The sequence below is a fragment of the Meles meles genome, chromosome 18 (assembly GCF_922984935.1).
Source record: "Meles meles chromosome 18, mMelMel3.1 paternal haplotype, whole genome shotgun sequence".
NCBI lineage: Eukaryota > Metazoa > Chordata > Mammalia > Carnivora > Mustelidae > Meles > Meles meles.
Genome location: NC_060083.1, coordinates 44240252 through 44258660, shown reverse-complemented (window position 1 = coordinate 44258660; position 18409 = coordinate 44240252). Strand labels below are relative to the sequence as shown.

The window sequence follows — 18409 nt, the reverse complement described above, 5'->3', positions numbered from 1 at the left end:
AACATCATGCGTTGAAGATGGAGTTGCCTGTAAATAAGCAAAAGTGTGTTTTGAGGACAGGGGTGCATTTACTATGTATGTGGAGTAGTAGTCCATGGCAGGATGGATACTGATGAGAAAGGACAGAGACCCAGCTCATGCCAGGGGTAGGCATAGCTTAATAATGGATGTGAAGAGTGTGGGCATGTATGAGGGAAAGTACTACTTAGGTTCTAGCGTCTATTGATGCAGTGGGGGGGGGGGGGGGTTTGCCTCCAAATTGCCTGTTTTCAATTGTTAGGTGATAATTTCAGTAACTCATTTCATGTTCCATGTGTATATAATTCTTAGTTAAAATGCAAAATGATTCTGTACTATTTACTATATTTCTTTTTTTTACATTTCTGACTAGTAGTAGGCAAAATCTACTTTCCAGCTCTATCAAAGCATTTTTATGTAGTGAAGTTAAAATAATTTGTATTTTTCAAAATAAGGTGGTTATCACCTTATATTTATCAGCTGTTATTCTTCAGTGGCATTTTAGAAAACAATTACTACAACATGTTCATATTTAGAACCATAAAAAATATTCTGACAAATTCTAAGAGTTCAGCATTCCACTCTGATAAAAACTAGAAACTAATATAAAACTTAAGACAAAATAGTGTGACTTTTTTTTTTTTTAAAGATTTATTTATTTGAGGGAGAGAGCTTGTACTGGGAGAGGAGCAGGAGGAAAGGGAGAAAGAATCCCAAGCGGACTCTGCACTGAGCATGGAGCCTGTCATGGGGCTCAGTCCCATGACCCATGAGATCATGACCTGAGCTGAAACCAAGAGTCAGATGCTTAACCAACTGAGCCATCTAGGGGCCCCATAAATGTGGTATATGTGCCTACGTATATGATATATTACCATCGTACTGCTTTCTTTCTTTTTTTTTTTTTTCATGCTTCTTTCTTAAAGCAATATGACACCTGTAATATGCTCAACCAGCAGGACATTTGAGATATTTACCAAATATGTGTTTATTCACTAGCACATTATGTCTTGATTATTTACCATGGCAAGCCACTATACTAGGCATTAGGGACACAGTAGTAAATAAATGTGCTCCCTTCACTTGCTGTCCTTAGAGTTCAGTGGGGAAGGTAAACAAAAATAAATTAACAAAAACTAAAAGAAAAAATTACAAATTATAACTTTTTTTAAAGATTTTGTTTATTTATTTGAGAGAGTATGAGTGGGGGGAGGAGCAGAGGCAGAGGAAGAAGCAGACTCTCCACTGAGCAGGGGAGTCCGACTTGGACACAAGGCTCTATCCCCAGATTCCAGGATCATGATCTGAGTCAAAGGCAGCCATTTAACCAACTGAGCCACCAAGGTGCCCTGTGGCATGTGTTATTAAGGATCAAATAGAATATTGTTAATACAGACTCATCCAAATTATAAAATCTGTTCCATTTTCTTGCCTTGGTATTTCATACTGATACCTTGTTCTATAATAACTTTGAAAAGAATGCTTATGTGCCAGGCACTGTTCTAGGACCAAGAGAAAGAATGAACAAAACAAAGTCATTGTGTTCATGGTGATTTTACCCTAGTGAGAAGTCAGTAAACAAATACATGATAAATGTCAGGGAGTGATAAGTGATGTGAAAAAAAGTCAAGTAGACCAAGAGGTTACAGTGTGACCAGAATCCAGTGTTGTTTGCACGGACAGAGAAGTGTCCGAGGAGGTAAACGTTTTCCAACAGTTTTTCTTCTTTTGTCTCCTGGGTCAGTTCAGTTAATGAATGTGGGATTCAAGAAAATTTTTGTATCTGTTGGTATTGTTCATATAATCATAAATATAGCTATGGTGAGGTCCTACTTCTTTTCAATTCCTTACCGCTAAAAGAGATGAATACCTGAATTATGTTCTTCATTCCTTCATTGCTCTTCCATACGCTTAACTACTTAAGCTTCTCCATCCACCCATCCATCCTTTTACCTTTTATCCAAAAAGCATGTCTTGGTCTCTGTTCCAATTTTCCAAAATCTTAGGATACAGTTCATTTAATTAAAAATTATATTGTACAATTAAATGTCTTCCAGGTGTTAGATTATAATGTGCAGTTGCTTCTGGAGAGAGCTCTTTTATCCAAGGCTTTCTCCTAGTAAACTCTCAGCCATTGAAATTTGATGTTTTAGATGATCTCACAGTGATCCCAGCCTTAATGTCCAAAAGCCCTAAATAAAATTGTACGCTGCTCAAGTGTTCTATAGCATTGCACAAGTCTAAAATAGGTAACTGGCACCCACCCCATACCTCATTGTTGGCTAACTGACTTGTCCCATAAATAGCTCAGTGTCAGACAACTACAACTAGATTTTTATTTCCCAACACATGTGTAGTCTTTGGTAGTAAACAAAATCAAGATCTGATTCACTGGACCCTAATTGTAACATAGTCAAGAAAATGGTAGAAATCAGTAGCCAGATCATTTTGGATGGGTTTCAAGTTAGCCCTGCCTTCCAAATTCTACAGTATGGATCCTGGTATTAGAATAAGATTCAGGTTTTGTACCCTCTGTGTAATGAAAGTAATGCTGCCATCCCAGTTAGGTTGATCCCAGAGAGTTTCTGCCAACTGAATTAAAAATTCTCAGGTAAGTGCACCTGGGTAGGTGTTAGATTATACTTTTTATAATCAGTGATTAATTGTCTGCCTTTGGCTCAGGTCATGATCCCAGGGTTCTGGGATCCAGTCCCATATCAGGCTCCCTGCTCAGCAGGAAGCCTGCTTCCCCCTCTCCCTTTCCTCTGGCTTAAGTTCTCTCTTGAGGTCTTTCTCTCTGTCAAATAAATTTTTAAAAATCTTTTTTTTTTTATGATTTTATTTGTTTATTTGACAGAGAGAGATCACAAGTAGGCAGAGAGACAGACAGAGGGAGAACGGAAAGCAGGCTCCCCGCCGAGCAGAGAGCCCAACGTGGGGCTCCATCCCAGGATCCTGAAATCATGACCTGAGCCAAAGACAGAGGCTTAACCCACTGAGCCACCCAGGCGCCCCAATAAATAAAATTTTTAGGTAAATCTGAGAGAAGGCATCATGGTAGTTTTATAAAACTTCTAGACTCAAGGGCATGTTTTAAAAACCTACTTACTATTGGAATATAATGGTTCTTGTTCTCTTAGCTGGACTGTATTGTTTTTATGTTGGAGAGATTTTTTTTTTAAAGATTTTGTTTGTCAGAGCACACAAACAGAGGGCGTGGCAGGCTGAGGGAGAAGCACGCTCCCTGCTGAGCAATGAGCCCAATGCGAGGCTGGATCCCAGTACCACGACCTGAACCAAAGGCAGATGCTTAACTCACTGAGCCACCTAGGGTCCCTGTCAGACAGATTTTTTTTTTTTTTTAAAGATTTTATTTACTTATTTGACAGACGGAGATCGCAAGTAGGCAGAGAGGCAGGCAGAGAGAGGGGGAAGCAGGCTCCCTGCTGAGCAGGGAGCCCAATCGATCCCAGGACCCTGGGATCATCACCGAGCCAAAGGCAGAGGCCCCAACCCACTGAGCCACCCAGGCGCCCCTGGACAGATTTTTAAATACTGTAATTTAATAGAAGATTGCTTCATAAATTCCTTAGCAGTAACTCAGAAGGTGAAACTTGGGGCATTTTCCAGATAAATCTGTGCCCTTTCTGCATAAAGCATTGCAGCTTAAGTAACTGGGAATAATGCTTAGGGTTCAATTCATGTTTTAGATATTTTCACTTTTCTTTTACTGGGTCTTTTTCAAAATGGCAGCACATTTATTGCATTTCTAGTCAAAATGCCAAATCTAAAACAAGTGATTTTTTTTTTAAGATTTTATTTATTTATTTATTTGAGAGAGGGACCACAAGCAGAGGAAACAACAGGCAGAGGGAGAAGCAGGCTCCTTGTTGAGGAGGGAGCCTGATGCAGGACTCAATCCCAGGACTCTAGGATCATGACCTGAGCCAAAGGCAGACCCTTAACCGACTGAGCCACCCAAGTGCCCTAAAACAAGTGATTTAAAAAAAAAAAAAGCAGACTCTCCGCTGAGCAGGGGAGTCTGACCTGGACATAAGGTGCTAATTATCTTACTGTTAAAATGCTGCTTATTGTTACTTCAAGGTTGGAATAAAAGTAAATATGTCTGTGATACCAAAGTTATAGGCAGTTCTTCTCCTAATGCTGGCTTTGTACTTTCACTCAGAGGATTTCAGTATGTTTTACAGTTGGTGCTTCGTAGACCAAATTATATACCTTTCATGGCCACACTGAATGTGTACGTTTTGAAACATTTTAAAGCTAAAATACAGTTCCAGAATACTGATCTCTGTTCTACCATGAAGAGCTTAAAAGCATTAAAAGCATTTATCTCTAGGTTTTTTAATCGTGACTATTTATTCTAGTGGATTTAAAGGGGGGAGAAAAAAAAAAAGCCCACCCAAACCACTGATCGCTTGTTTAACAGATTGAAACAATGGCTGTGTGGATACAGGCCCAGCAGCTCCAAGGCGATGCTCTTCATCAGATGCAAGCATTATATGGCCAGCATTTCCCCATTGAGGTGCGACATTATTTATCCCAGTGGATTGAAAGCCAAGCCTGGTAAGTGAACACAGTTTTTTCTGTCACATTTAGTGAAGCACAAGGCTGTGGAAGTTTGATTGGAAAGAACATGAGCGAGACTTTAAAAGTTGTACATTTTTAAAAAATGATGTGACCCCTGAAAAGTTATTTAGCCCTAGCTTAGATTGTAGAGAGATGGAATAACTCTTGAGATTTTTAAAATAGGATTTTTTTCCTGTATCTTATTTTTCCCTCTTTCCCTTTAATAAATAGTAAGTTGTGGCTAAAAGCATTAGGTCATTGCTTCTAATAAACCACAGTTGACAAATATGTTTTGAGTGCCTGTAGGGTGTAGAGTTCATATGAAGAATAAAGCCCTTGTTTGTCCATAAAGAATTTAGTGCTTAATGGAGCAGCTCAGGTATGCATATGCATATCACTTAATAAAATGTATTATTAACAATGGTGACATTGGTGTTTTTAAATGTATACATACACATAAAGACCAAAAGACAGTACACCAAAATAGTAACTAACAATAATTACGTTCCTGGTGGCAGATTTTTTTTTAAAGATTTTATTTATTTATTTGTCAGAGAGCGAGGTCATGCAGAAGCAGGCAGAGTAGCAGGTAGAGGCAGAGAGAGAAGCAGGCTCCCCATTGAGCAAAGAGCCCGATGCGGGACTCGATCCTAGGGCCCCAGGATCATGACCTGAGCCGAAGGCAGTGGATTAACCCACTGAGCCATTCAGGCATCCCTTGGTGGCAGATTTAACAGGCATGTTTTTACTTTTATTTTCCAAATTGCTATTTATATACTCAGAGGGAAAATTATTTTTAAATTCTTTCAGAGTTAGTATAATGCAGTAGATTGACAACAGAGCTCTCGAATGGACATTATTGCAGGCTCAGGGCCTGTTCTGCTCAGGGCCTGGGAGCATGTTGGGTGGCCAGCAGCCTGTCCTTCTGATCTGACAGGCTCATCAGCTGCTTCAGGCCTCGGGGTGGGGGGTGGCAGGGTGGGCAGGGCGGGGTCCGCCCCTGCAGAGCCCAGGACAAGAGGCCACTCTGCGACTGTCCACGCAGGCCTGTGTACTTGTCAGTGTTGCCACCTTGCAGTAATTGCCGTTCTGTGTTAGTAGCAGATTTCTGGTTGGAAACTAGAGAGCATCAAAGTAAGGCAATTTTCTGGGCAATTTAAAAAATTTCAGCCTCTTGTAATGAAGTGAGAAAAAAACCAAGCTAAACATAAGCACATCAGCTGCACCTTGTCTAGCACTTTTCCATTTTTTTCATTTTCTTTTCTGTTTTAATGACTTGGAGAGTTCAGAAAAACATTAGTAGGAAGTTTCTGCTGATTTAAAATTTCATTTAGTAGATTCCCCGTGTAGTTTCTTATCGAATGAATGTTAAGACTGTGTTGATATCAAAGAAAACCTGAATTTTATTTAGCGTGGTTTTCTTAAGAACATAAAGATTTTAATTAATTAATTTTTTTAAAAGATTTTATTTATTTATTTGACAGACAAAGATCACAAGTAGGCAGAGAGTCAGGCAGAGAGAGAGGAAGAAGCAGGCTCCCTGCCGAGCAGAGAGCCCGATGTGATTGGGTGGGGGGGCTCAATCCCAGGATCCTGGGATTGTGACCTGAGCCAAAAGCAGAGGCTTTAACCCACTGAGCCACCCAGGTGCCCCAAGATTTTAATTTTAAAAGATGTTCATTTCTTCATGTTTAAGCTAAGAAAGCCTCCCTCCGACCCCACTTTTTAAGTAGAGAATTGAGTTTTCAAGTGCCAGAACCAGTACATGGTTTCTGTGAGTTTTGCACAGAGACCAGATCTTCTCAAGAGTGGGTTCCTCAGATGAGGAGCATTATTGCCAGTGGAAACAGAGGTGCAGGGCTGCCCTTCATTCCTTCCAGGCTTTCATTTAATACATAAACTTTACTTAGTATAGAGAGGATACATATTTAAAATTTGGCTTTCTCTACTGCCTTCTCAGAGTACAGATGTGGGTATATTCACTGAACTACATTATCATCAGTGTTTGGGCACACCTGCTTGAGCCTTTGTCTGAAACTAGTTGCTAACTGACTTCAGGGTGTAGAGGTGCAGCCTTTAGCGACCACCAGATCTCGTACTTGTTTCCAGACCCGGTCAGCAGTAACTGAACGTTACTTCAATCTGACAGCTGTTTAGTTTCTTCAGTGAGCTGAGTTGAGCAATTTAATACTGCCCAATAGCAATTGTTGCCTAAATTGTTTGAAAAAAGAGTTGGCGAGGGGAGTGGGGTAAGGAGAGAAGGAAGGAAGGAATAAAGAGGAAAAGGAAGAGAGGGAGGGTGGGAAACTGTCCAACCTGTCACCAGTTCAACGGCTCTGAATTAGTACAAAATCTGTAGAGTGGTTTCTCCGCGTCACTGGAAGAGTTAGCATTGCCTGGAGGTCCTAGACTTGCGACCAGTGACTTGTGTCAATGCTTGCAGGCACCTTCTGTCTTAATATCTCATTTCCAGGCTTCCTTAGAAATGGCAATCAGTGTTATTGCACCTGTCTTTACTTTAAGAAGTACTGTGTGAAATTAGCAACACACAGAACTAGTCAAGGCTGGCAGAAGCATGTAGAACATTCTTGACCTTGTGCCCCCTTACACCCTTGAGGGGTAACTATAAATAGGAAGTTATCAGAGCCCTTGTTTCCTTCAGAGTACATGAAGCACTTTCCTTTTCCCTTCATTTCTAGCAGATAGTGTAAGCACCAGAGCAAGTCAGTAGAAGGAAGGAGAAAGGGCAGTACATTGTAAAAGAAAGAAAAAGAGAGAGAGAGAAGAAAGAAGAAAAGAAAGGAAATAATACAGTCCACTAAGGTAATTAGTGGATTAGGGATAGATTAATGTAGGCATCTAGACAATTTGAATTGGACTGTTCCCTAATATTTGAGCATTATGAAGAAATCACTTCAGCTAAAGAAAAGGTGTGATGCGTTGAGGCTGTATTTGCATGTATGTATACATATGTATGTAATTTTTTTCCCCTAGGGACTCAATAGATCTTGATAATCCACAGGAGAACATTAAGGCCACCCAGCTCCTGGAGGGCCTGGTGCAGGAGCTGCAGAAGAAGGCGGAGCACCAAGTCGGGGAGGATGGGTTCTTACTGAAGATCAAGCTGGGGCACTATGCTACGCAGCTCCAGGTGGGTGTGAACGCGGGCTCACGCTCAGTTCTCTTCCCTAGGAGAGACTCTCCATTTAGTACTTCCCATGGAGCTTTTCTTTCTCTGCTTCAACCCAGTGTTACATGTTAGGTGTATAAAGTTCTTATTGTATGATTTTGTGATTGCAGCCTTTTATTTTTAAACTTTTTATTTGAAAACAATTTCAAATTTATAGGAAATTGCAGGATTGATACAAAGAACCCCTACATATGCCCAGATATACCCGTTGTTAATATTTGCTTTATCATATTCAGTCTTTTTCCACACACATCTTTTGTGACTCGAGAGTAAGTTGCATACATCATGTCCCTTTGCCCCTAAGTGCTTCAGTGTGCATTTTCTCTTCCTGGTTATAGTACAGTTATCAGCCTCAGTACATGTCACATTGACAAAACACTCTTAGGTAATCATATCTATATTTCCATTTTGTTAACTGACTCAGTAATAACCTTTATGGCATTTTTTTTTCCCCCTCTGGCCCAGGACCACATACTGCATCCGGTTGTCGTGTCTCTCTCTCTCTCTCCCTCTTTTTTTTTAAAAGATTTTATTTACTCATTTAACAGAGAGTGAGAGTACAGGCAGAGTAAGAGGGAGAAGGAGGCTCTCTGCTGAGCCAGGAGCCAGATGTAGGACTCGATACCAGGACCCTGGGATCACGACCTGAGCCAAAGGCAGCTGCTTAACGAACTGAGCCGCCCAGGCGTCCATGTCCTGTCTCTTTAATCTCCTGTAATCTGGAACCATTTCACCCTCTTTGTCTTTCATTACATTGCCTTTTTTTCCCCTAAGATTTTATTTTTAAGTAAACTCTATACCCAGTTGAGGCTTGAACTCACAACCTGAGATCAAGAGTTGCATGCTATACCAACTGAGTCAGCCAGGCGTCCCTGCATTGACATTTTAAAACAATTTGGCTCGTCTATTTTTTTTTTAAGATTTTATTTATTTATTTGACAGAGAGAGCATTAAGTAGGCGTAGAGGCAGGTGGTGGGGTGGGGAGCAGGCTCCCTGCTGAGCAGATAGCCCAAGCCCAGTGTGGGGCTCGATCCCAGGACCCTGGGATCATGACCTGAGCTGTAGGCAGAGGCTTTAACCCACTGAGCCACCCAGGCGCCCCTCGTCTATTTTTAAAGATAAAATAGACCTCCTTTTGGGTTTGTGTGATGTCTCCTCCTCATTAGATTCAGTGATGTTTAAATTAGATTAAGTGAGGTTCTGTCCCTCTCAGGATATCACATCTAGAGACATACACCATCCATGTTTCCTGCATTGGTGGTCGTAATTTTGATTACTCAGTCAAGGTGGTGTCCAGTTTCTCCTCTGATGTGGTCCTCTTGAAATTTATGTATCCTTTTTCCAGGAATGATGCCCTAGCACTTTAGGCAAATTAAGAGGCAAGAAATAAAATAATCTTGCCTTCTCATTGTAATTGGGTTTCCTATGACGTACTTTTCTCCTCTCCCATTAGTATTAGAGGAGCAGCATTGCTTGTGATTATGCCATCATGTCTCCAGGAGTCTCCTCCTTTATAAAATCTCACCCTTGCACTGAGGTAGCGTTAGGCCCCATAACATGGTGTGGAACAAAGTGATGTCTGCTGTTGGATTCTTTTAGAACACGTACGACCGCTGTCCCATGGAGCTGGTGCGCTGCATCCGACATATTCTGTACAACGAACAGAGGCTGGTGCGAGAAGCCAACAATGTGAGTGTCCCGTGGGTGTGGGGAGAGGAGCTGGGAAGTCCTTCCTTGCCCACTTCTCTCTGGACCCAGATTTCTTAACATAATTCGGTGTGCATCTATTGGTATCTGTATAACCAGAGCACTGTCCTAAGGGGCACAGAAGTAATAGAATGGTCTCATCTTAACTGATCCATAATCTTGATGAGATTATCACCACAAAACAATGTGGACAAGTGTAAAATAATTTAATCCCAACTGAATGGTTTTTGAGTAAATGCATGCTCATATTCAGGTGAGATTACTTAAGAAGGATTTTTGCTGAGCCCCCTTTCAACCAAGTATTGAAGGAGTGGCTGAGACCAGGTCACCTAAATGACTGGATCCATAAAAGCCTTATTGATGCCTCCCCTGTAACTTCATTTTGGGGGTCTCTAGGATGCTGTCTGTGAGAGGTTCAGCCTCTTCCCCCAGTTACAAGAAGGTCTTGAGTGAGGACACAGATGATGTGCGTTCACACAGCCTTGTTCCCCACTGTGTCTCCAGCACCTCACACGGTCCATGGCATCGGGTCGGTGAACGAATGTGGAACAAGGGGTCACCATCATTAGTCTGCAAACCCAGATAACTCCTGGATGTGCTGAGTTCTGCTCTCTCCAGAGAGGGCTTAGGTGGACCCTGTTTGGGTGACTCTGGTGGAGGCCAGACTGTCATAGAAATTTCTGCTGTGGCTTAAGAAGGTGTCACAGTTGGCCAGATCACCTGTTTTCCCCCCTTTTCTACCCCCCCTCCGCATCGGTTCTCACAAATGATGTGTGCAGTCCCTCTGACTCAAAATTCCACTTTGGGGATTTCAGCCAGGTTTGAGGTGCTGGCATTGGCTTTTCCTTCATAAGGTTTTCTTCCATCCTCACTGTGGCCTGCACTCTCCCCATTCTGTCTGCAGGGTACTTCTCCAGTTGGAAGTCTTGCTGACACCATGTCCCAGAAACACCTCCAGATCAACCAGACTTTTGAGGAGCTGCGGCTGGTCACACAGGACACAGAGAATGAACTGAAGAAGCTGCAGCAGACCCAGGAGTACTTCATCATCCAGTATCAGGAGAGCCTGCGGATCCAGGGTGAGGCCCTCATGGGCAGGGCGGTGTGTGTCACAAGGGCTAGAAGGAAATCCAGGTCTGATTGGAAGAGAACCAGGTTTCCTTTTAGAAGCACTCTCCTTTCTCTCCAGTAGCAGGTATTTGCCCTAAGATTGGGGCAGGGAGGAGGAAGCTTAGGAAGGGGGAGAGGTCACAAGCTTGCCTTCAGGGAGTGTGGGTTTCACTCTGGCTTCCCGCACCCATGTTCTTCCTGGTCTGTTGGGGAAGACATTTCCACCTGTGGGAAGAAGTTCACAGTCTAATAGAAAATACAGTTTTGTGTATAATCAATGTTTCATAAATGCTACTTTACTAAAATGTTAAATTCTCTAAGCAGGGAAAGTATAAGGGCTAAGAGCTGTGTTTGTAATGACAAATGTTTAATGCTGTTTTGTGTGGTTATTCAGAGGCTGTCCTGGCACCTAAAGGATAAAGCTCCCCTTCCTTGTATAAATCCTGCTAGGTACCTGGGTACTGAAAACTTAAGCTGTAGGTTCTGGGTCCCCACTGGGGCCCCCTACCGACCGTGTAGGAATTTGACAGGGTGACTTTAATTTCCCTCTCCCTGCAAGCAGGCTCCGCGGAGAATCTCCAAAAAGCCTCTGCTTCATCAACCCGGCTATATAGACGCATAACCATCTCTATCCAAGTGCTTCTCTGAGACTGTGCATGTGGGTCAGTCTTACAGCTGTCTTGATATTATTTATTAATAACTCCATTCTTCCTCAGTAAAATATAGTCTTTGAGAAGGTATTGTGTCTTACATCTCTGTACCCTCAGGCTCGCACGTTGCCTGCACCATACCAGGTGTTGAGTAAATGTTGGTGGGATTGTTCCAGCATGTCTTCCTCCATCTGAATCCATCTCAGACTGACCTCAGGGAAAGGGTGGCCCTCTTCCTAGACTGGGGAACAGGAAAATTCAGGCTGTCAGTTCTACCCCAGCCTTTGATGGTTGATAGTCCTTCCAGTCCGATTCTTGGGTTTTCTGTTTCCTATTTAAGGGTTTGCGTTATATTCTGCTTTGGGTTTCTACCCACCATGTAATGTCAGTTCAGTCTCATTTATCAAGTTGACTCATCAAAAACACAGACTATTGTTCTGTTTGTGCAAGAGAAGGCTCAGCTTCCTCCAGTGGAGCAGAGAATCACCTCCCATCTCCTGACCTTCCTTCCAGAAGCATTCACAAAGTGCCAGGAGAGACCTAAGTGGGTCACTCGCTTAGGGAGGTTGGACCCAGGTGTGGGGATCACCAGCACCCCCCCGTGGATGGCAGGATTTCTGAGATGGCCTCAGGACTACTCTGCTATGTGCCACAGCTGGACGGTAGTCTTCTCTCTCAGTCCCCAGTCATGGGATCAGAACCTTATTTCCAATTCTCTTCCAGTGCTGGGGCTTTCCCGGGCTGTCTCGAGTTGCTTTCGTCTGTCCCAGCTTGTGTGTCCACGAGGGATCAGAACCGTATTTCCAGTTCTCTTCCAGTGCTAGGGCTTTCCCAGGCTGTCTTGAGTTCCTTTTGTCTGTCCCAGCTCTGTGTCCACGAGGCAGGGCCTCAGTCAGTGTGACATGGCCCTCGACCACGACATGCTGATTCTCCCATCTCCTTGTCTCAGCCCAAGTGAGGACACTGGGATACTCGGCAAGACGTTGGGCAGGCCATGATATTCCCAGCGTGGAGGACAGTGGTTACCTTTGGAGGCCGGGATGGGTTTGCAAGCAGGGAAGGACGTACAGGTGGCTTTCCCTGTGGTTTCTTCAGCTGGGTTATCAATATGCAGGTGTTCCTTGCATCACTCTTTCTACCTTCCCTGGGTCTGAAGTGTTTCATAATAGATTTTTGGTAAAACGGTAAGGAGGCCTCCCTGACTCCCTCTTCTTGCCATGGATGAGAGCCCCACGCTAGCGTGGAGAGAAGCTACCTTCCTGTCCTGAGAGAATCTTGCTGCTTCTGTGTTGCTGCCAGTGGGCGCTGGTCATTCCCTCTCACTCGCCACCTTCTCCTTCTGTCCGTGTGTGTGCCTATCTGTGCCTCTCCATGTCCTCCTGGTTGGTCCGCTTATTTCACCACCCAGCCTGGACAAACCAACATGTTAGGCCCCTGCCAGTGCGGGGAAAGAGAAACCCCTTGTTCCAGAGGAGAGGCTGCTCCAGGGGCGGGACAGAGCCTGTGGGGCAGGGGCTTCCCTAGGTGGTCTTTCTGTGTGGGGTGGGACTGAGCAGCCGCTTGTCTCTGGCACCCTGTAACCTGCACTGGAAGCCACTGCCCAGGAAGGACCAGCTCTCACCTTCAGGGCCCGCGAGCGGGAGGTTCCTTGAGCCTTTGGTGGATCATCACTTACTTATTCCTTGGCGACTCACTGAGGCAGGGGCCAAGATTCTCCCGTTTTGCACATGGGTAAACTGAGGCCCAGAGAAGGAAATGATTTGCGCGAGGTCCTCCAGTTAGTAAACGGTGAGGGCACACATCGAACCAGGCAGCAAGGCTCCACGCTGGACCCCCGTGTGGCGTGAGGAGGTCTGGGCAGGCAGCTGTGTAGACTAAGACGGGAAGGGAGGCCTCGGGGGGGCTGTGCCCCCAGGCTTCCATCTGCACAGTCCCTAAAGGGGAGATCAAAGTCGAGAGGCCAGGGCCCAGAGCCTGCTCAGGTCTGGCTCCCTTGGCTGCTAGAGCCCCAAGTTGCCATCGGTCCGATGTTGGGCAGACCCTCAGGGCCTTGCCTCTGGAACAGGTGTTTGTGTTCTACTGGGCTTCCTGCAGGAAGCCAGGAAATGACAGTCGCGGGTGTCCCATCGCCTCTCTAGCTCAGTTTGCCGGACTGGCCCAGCTAAGTCCCCAGGAGCGTCTGAGCCGGGAGACGGCCCTCCAGCAGAAGCAGGTGTCCCTGGAGGCCTGGCTGCAGCATGAGGCCCAGACGCTGCAGCAGTACCGCGTGGTAAGTGTGGTCTGCGTCCTCTGCTCCCCAGTGCGGAGGTCCACATCTGTGCCGTCCAGGGAGCCCGAGAGAGGACTAGGGCCGGGAGGAGAGCGGGACCCTGGAGAGCTGGAGGCCAGAACCTTCTTTCCTGTGGGGAGCATGTGAGGCAGAGCGGGTTTGGGAGAGGGGAGGGCCTGTGCCCGGGGCCTGGTCCCCAGCCCTGCCTCTGGAGTGAGGGTTGTTCTATGGGAGCCCAGAAGGGCCTGCTGTCCCCACCTGCCTTCAGGAGCTGGCCGAGAAGCACCAAAAGACCCTGCAGCTGCTGCGGAAGCAGCAGACCATCATTCTGGACGATGAACTGATCCAGTGGAAGCGGCGGCAACAGCTGGCAGGGAACGGAGGGCCCCCCGAGGGCAGCCTGGACGTGCTGCAGTCCTGGTAATGGTGTTTGGGGGTGGCTGGGGGCAGGGGTGCTGCCTCTGGCGTCTACTCAGGCAGCCAGCTCTCTCTGTGCTGCAGCAAGGCTTAGTTCACTGGGGGTTCCTAATGCAACTTTGGGGCCCCCGTCATGTGCCATGTGCCCAGGAAGGGAGTCCCTGTGCTGGGGAGGGGGACAGGGCTGGGTGTGCAGAGTGAGCCTCCAGGCAGAGCGGACCGGTTCCGGGGTGCTGGTCCCGTGCAGCTCTGTGTTCCTGAAAGTGGGGGCACTCTGCTCCCGGGTCAGGAGTGGCGGCTGAGGTGCAGTACCTTCCAGGATGAGGGAGGAGCTGGGTCTTGGGGCATTCTCCCCAGACTGGGGCCTGGGGCGTGGGGTGACACCATTGTCCTCCCGGTGTCCTGGGGCTCCCGTGCAGGTGTGAGAAGTTGGCCGAGATCATCTGGCAGAACCGGCAGCAGATCCGCAGGGCTGAGCACCTCTGCCAGCAGCTGCCCATCCCCGGCCCAGTGGAAGAGATGCTGGCTGAGGTCAACGCCACCATCACAGACATCATCTCAGCCCTGGTGACCAGGTGATTGCTGCCTCCAGTACGCCCAGCCCCTGGGTGGTTGGCATGGAGCAGGCCGGGTGCTTTGCCCACCGGGGTTGTGGTAGGGGGTTCTCGTTGGATTCCTTGTCTCTTTTGCCTTGGGCCCCCATCCCTCTCTGTCCTTAGTTGCAGTGGCTGCTTGGTGTTGACCTTGCCCAGTCTCTGTTGTGGATGCTCCATGGACTGCCCGTGTCCCCCCCAGCCTGGGCCAGCTGCTGAGTCATGTCACTGCCTCCCCTTCCACCACCTCCTCTGACTCTCGGTGGCCTCCCTGGGAACAGGAGCTTTGCCCTGTGCCGTTCCTTTGCCTGCAGAGCCCTGGTAGCCTCCCCACGTCGGCGAGCAGGCACTGTCCCCTGAGTCAACATCATGTGTGTTCTGGTCCCTCGTGTCCCCACAGCACGTTCATCATTGAGAAGCAGCCCCCTCAGGTCCTGAAGACCCAGACCAAGTTTGCAGCGACAGTGCGCCTGCTGGTGGGCGGGAAGCTGAACGTGCACATGAACCCCCCGCAGGTGAAGGCCACCATCATCAGCGAGCAGCAGGCCAAGTCGCTGCTCAAGAATGAGAACACCCGCAAGTACGCATGCCCTCCCCCTCATGTCTGGCTCTTTCAAGACTTTACAACAGGAACAATGTGCTCCAGCCTTCTGGTCAGCACTTTGGATACTGCCAGTCGTTGTAGGAGCCCTGTGAGCCCTTCTGGCCTCTTCTGGCTCAGAGAAAGCATACAGGCTTTCCTTCTGTGGAGAAAGTACATGATTTTCATTCATTTAGTGGGAATATGTCCAAGAACATTTCTTTCATGTTAATGTATGTTTATATCTTATATATTTTATGTAGTTAAGATTTCCTTTAAATAATATCCATTTTTGCAACCTTCTTTGTTGGGTCCCCCCCCCAATATATTTTCCACCCCACGTTTATGGACACACTTGGAGGGTATTGTGTCAAGTCTCTCTCTGCTCTGCAGTGACTACAGTGGCGAGATCCTGAACAACTGCTGTGTTATGGAGTATCATCAGGCCACTGGCACCCTCAGCGCGCACTTCAGGAACATGGTGAGCATGGGAGAAGGAAAAGAACAAATCCTCCCTAGTTGTGTGAGGGCTCTAACCTTTTTTATTTGTCTCCTTTGCAGTCCCTGAAACGAATTAAGAGATCTGACCGTCGTGGAGCAGAGTCAGTAACGGAAGAAAAATTTACAATCCTGTTTGAATCACAGTTCAGTGTTGGTGGCAATGAGCTGGTTTTTCAAGTCAAGGTAAAGCCCTCCCTCAGCTGTGTGGTGTGTGTGTGTGTTTGTACTTTGTATTACAAAAGAATTGTTTTGATCACATAGTGTCTTAACCTTAACCTTCAGTGGACAGAACGTGGGGAGACCTCATCCTTAAAATTGTGTGTCTTCGATTCTTTTAAGATCGCAGTAACAGGAAATAGCAAATTGAAATAGCTGGAGGGCACCTGGGTGGCTCAGTGGGTTAAGCCTCTGCCTTCGACTCAGGTCATGATCTTGGGGTCCTGGGATTGAGCCCCGCATCAGACTCTCTGCTTGGCGGGGAACCTGCTTCCCCCTCTCTCTCTGCCTGCCTCTCTGCCTATTTGTGATCTCTCTGTCAAATAAGTAAATAAAATCTTTTTTTTTTTTTTTAAAGAAGAAGAAGAAATAGCTGGAGATATAGGTAGGAATGAATCAGGGAAACATCACTCCAGATGACTTTGAGTAACAGTTGTAGTAAGTTTTAGACATTTGTTACTTGCTATTTTCTTGTAGAAATGCTCCATACTCTTTCTCTTTTCTCTCTTGTTCTCCTTTCGAGAACCTTACTGCCTCCTTCAGAAATATCTAAGCCAACACTTCTTAAAATATCTAAAATTTCTAAGATTGCACCACTGTGAAGAGTCCTGTGATTCCTGGAGCCAATCAGGTTCTCTGTTCGAGTGTGACATTTACTGAAACTGAAGAGAGAATGAATGTGTTGTGATAAAGAAAAAGAAGAGCAAGAGAGGAACGTGTCGCTCTTGGCACTCAGCCTTTCTCTTTTGTGTTTCTAGACCCTGTCCCTCCCAGTGGTGGTGATCGTCCATGGCAGCCAGGACAACAATGCGACGGCCACCGTCCTCTGGGACAATGCTTTTGCAGAGCCTGTGAGTGAATTCCCTGAGCCTGTGGGTCTCAAGATCCTGACGCTGGTGTCATGAATCTCTTTCATGTGTTCTCTCCCAGAAAAGCATAGAAAAGCACAGTTTTCTGTAGTGGGAGGCAGAGTAGAGAGTATGTGGAGAATGGAAAGAGCGTGGGCTTGGAATCTGGCCAAGGGTTAAACTCACGCCCCACCATTTCCTCACGTTGTGACCACAGGGAATTCACTTTCTCTCTTTGAGCCTAAGTTTCCCCAAGTGTCTGTACCACAGGGATAGTAGTGCTCCATAGTGCTGGTAGAAAGATGAAAGTAGGTAACATTCAGGGGCACCTGGCTAGCTCAGTCAGGAGAGCATGCAAGTCTTGATCTGGGGATCACGAGTTCAGGTCCCATTTTGGGCACAGAGTTTACTTAAAAAAATAATAAATGAAATTAGGTAACATACAAAATAGAAAATGTTTGTCACGTAGTCACTGTTTAACAAATAGTGTTTTGAATCCTTGGGTCAGACTGTGAGTGGAGTTTGGGACTCCAGAAGGTGGACCTCTCAGAGCGTTACTTAGAGTTTAGCAGTTGCTTCCTGCCCTCTTCCTCCAGTCGATGAGGGTGCCGTTTAATGTCTTCTCCAAACTTTAGGTTCTGTGATTCAGCTCTCACGGAGAATGAGATGCTTTGTCTAAGGGAATGAACGTGATTTTGTGATTATGTGTCAAACACTCTCTGGCCACTCATGTGCGCTTGATGAGCGTTTTCAAAACATTTCATCAGGAAGAGCTCTAGGTATCACACATTTCCAGCAGCATGTACTCCATGAAAGCCTGATAAAAGGTTCTGGTTGGCATTCGGGATATAGAATTATGTCCTTCTGTCACATACTCTAACATGAAGAGTCTCATCAACTCTTCTCTCAACAGTCTCTCAACAGTTCTCTCAACAGTCCTCTTTATAGGGGCGCCTGGGTGGCTGGGTTGGGCAATTGCCTTCAGCTCAGGTCATGATCCTAGAGTCCCGGGATCAAGTCCCACATCGGGCTGCCTGCTCAGCGGGAGTCTGCTGCTCCCTCTGACCCTCTCCCCTCTCATGCTCTCTCTCTCAAATAAACAAATTTTTAAAAATCTTAAAAAAAAAAAAGGTCCTCTTTATAGAAGAATATTTTTGCTGCAAAGGTAGATTCATAGTAGAAATTCTCCCATGCCCCTTCTACAGATCCTGAGTTTGAGGCTTCTCCTAAAACTGCCTGCAGCAAGTCCTGATAAGCCTCCTGGATAGGGTTGCCGCCTCTCCTCTCATTTCCCTCCCTGCCTGTCCACCAAGCTCATTCCTCATGTCACGTTGGCAGCTCTTGCAACATGTCATTGCTAAATAAATTGCCTAAATTTAGGCAATACCTAAATAAATAAGCATTTTTAGCATTTTCAGTTGTGTTAATGACTAGTGTACATCTTGTGCTCTTTTAAAATAAATACATACTTGTGGGGATTTATTCTATAGATATATTTCCATCAGTGTCAAATGACATAAGTATGTTGCAGAATTGTTTATAATAGCTAAAGATCACTGGGCTGATACATAGATGTCCATCTATGGGGGCCTGGCTAACTATAGAAGAACATGTGTTTATGTGCTAATGTAAGGTCTTACAGATATTAAGTGAGAAAAGGGAGAGGTAGAACATGTGGATTATATGCTATTATATGTAATGTATATAATATATATAAATAAA

At 45.7% G+C, this 18409-nt stretch overlaps 1 protein-coding gene across 3 annotated transcripts in view; it reads left to right on the top strand.

The window, feature by feature from the left end:
* STAT5B (signal transducer and activator of transcription 5B) overlaps positions 1 to 18409 on the top strand; it is a 65624-nt gene that overhangs the window by 37663 nt on the left and 9552 nt on the right. For 2 of the 3 annotated variants that reach the window (XM_045984962.1, XM_045984964.1), the window contains exons 2-12: positions 4466 to 4602; positions 7600 to 7756; positions 9396 to 9485; positions 10408 to 10582; positions 13402 to 13532; positions 13801 to 13952; positions 14369 to 14524; positions 14943 to 15122; positions 15516 to 15603; positions 15684 to 15806; positions 16598 to 16690. In XM_045984962.1, the coding sequence (XP_045840918.1) occupies positions 4475 to 4602; positions 7600 to 7756; positions 9396 to 9485; positions 10408 to 10582; positions 13402 to 13532; positions 13801 to 13952; positions 14369 to 14524; positions 14943 to 15122; positions 15516 to 15603; positions 15684 to 15806; positions 16598 to 16690 (1473 nt within the window). In that variant the 5' untranslated portion in view covers positions 4466 to 4474. Of the gene's footprint in view, positions 1 to 4465; positions 4603 to 7599; positions 7757 to 9395; positions 9486 to 10407; positions 10583 to 13401; positions 13533 to 13800; positions 13953 to 14368; positions 14525 to 14942; positions 15123 to 15515; positions 15604 to 15683; positions 15807 to 16597; positions 16691 to 18409 lie in introns of those variants that run through there. The other variant, XM_045984965.1, reaches the window with a different exon arrangement.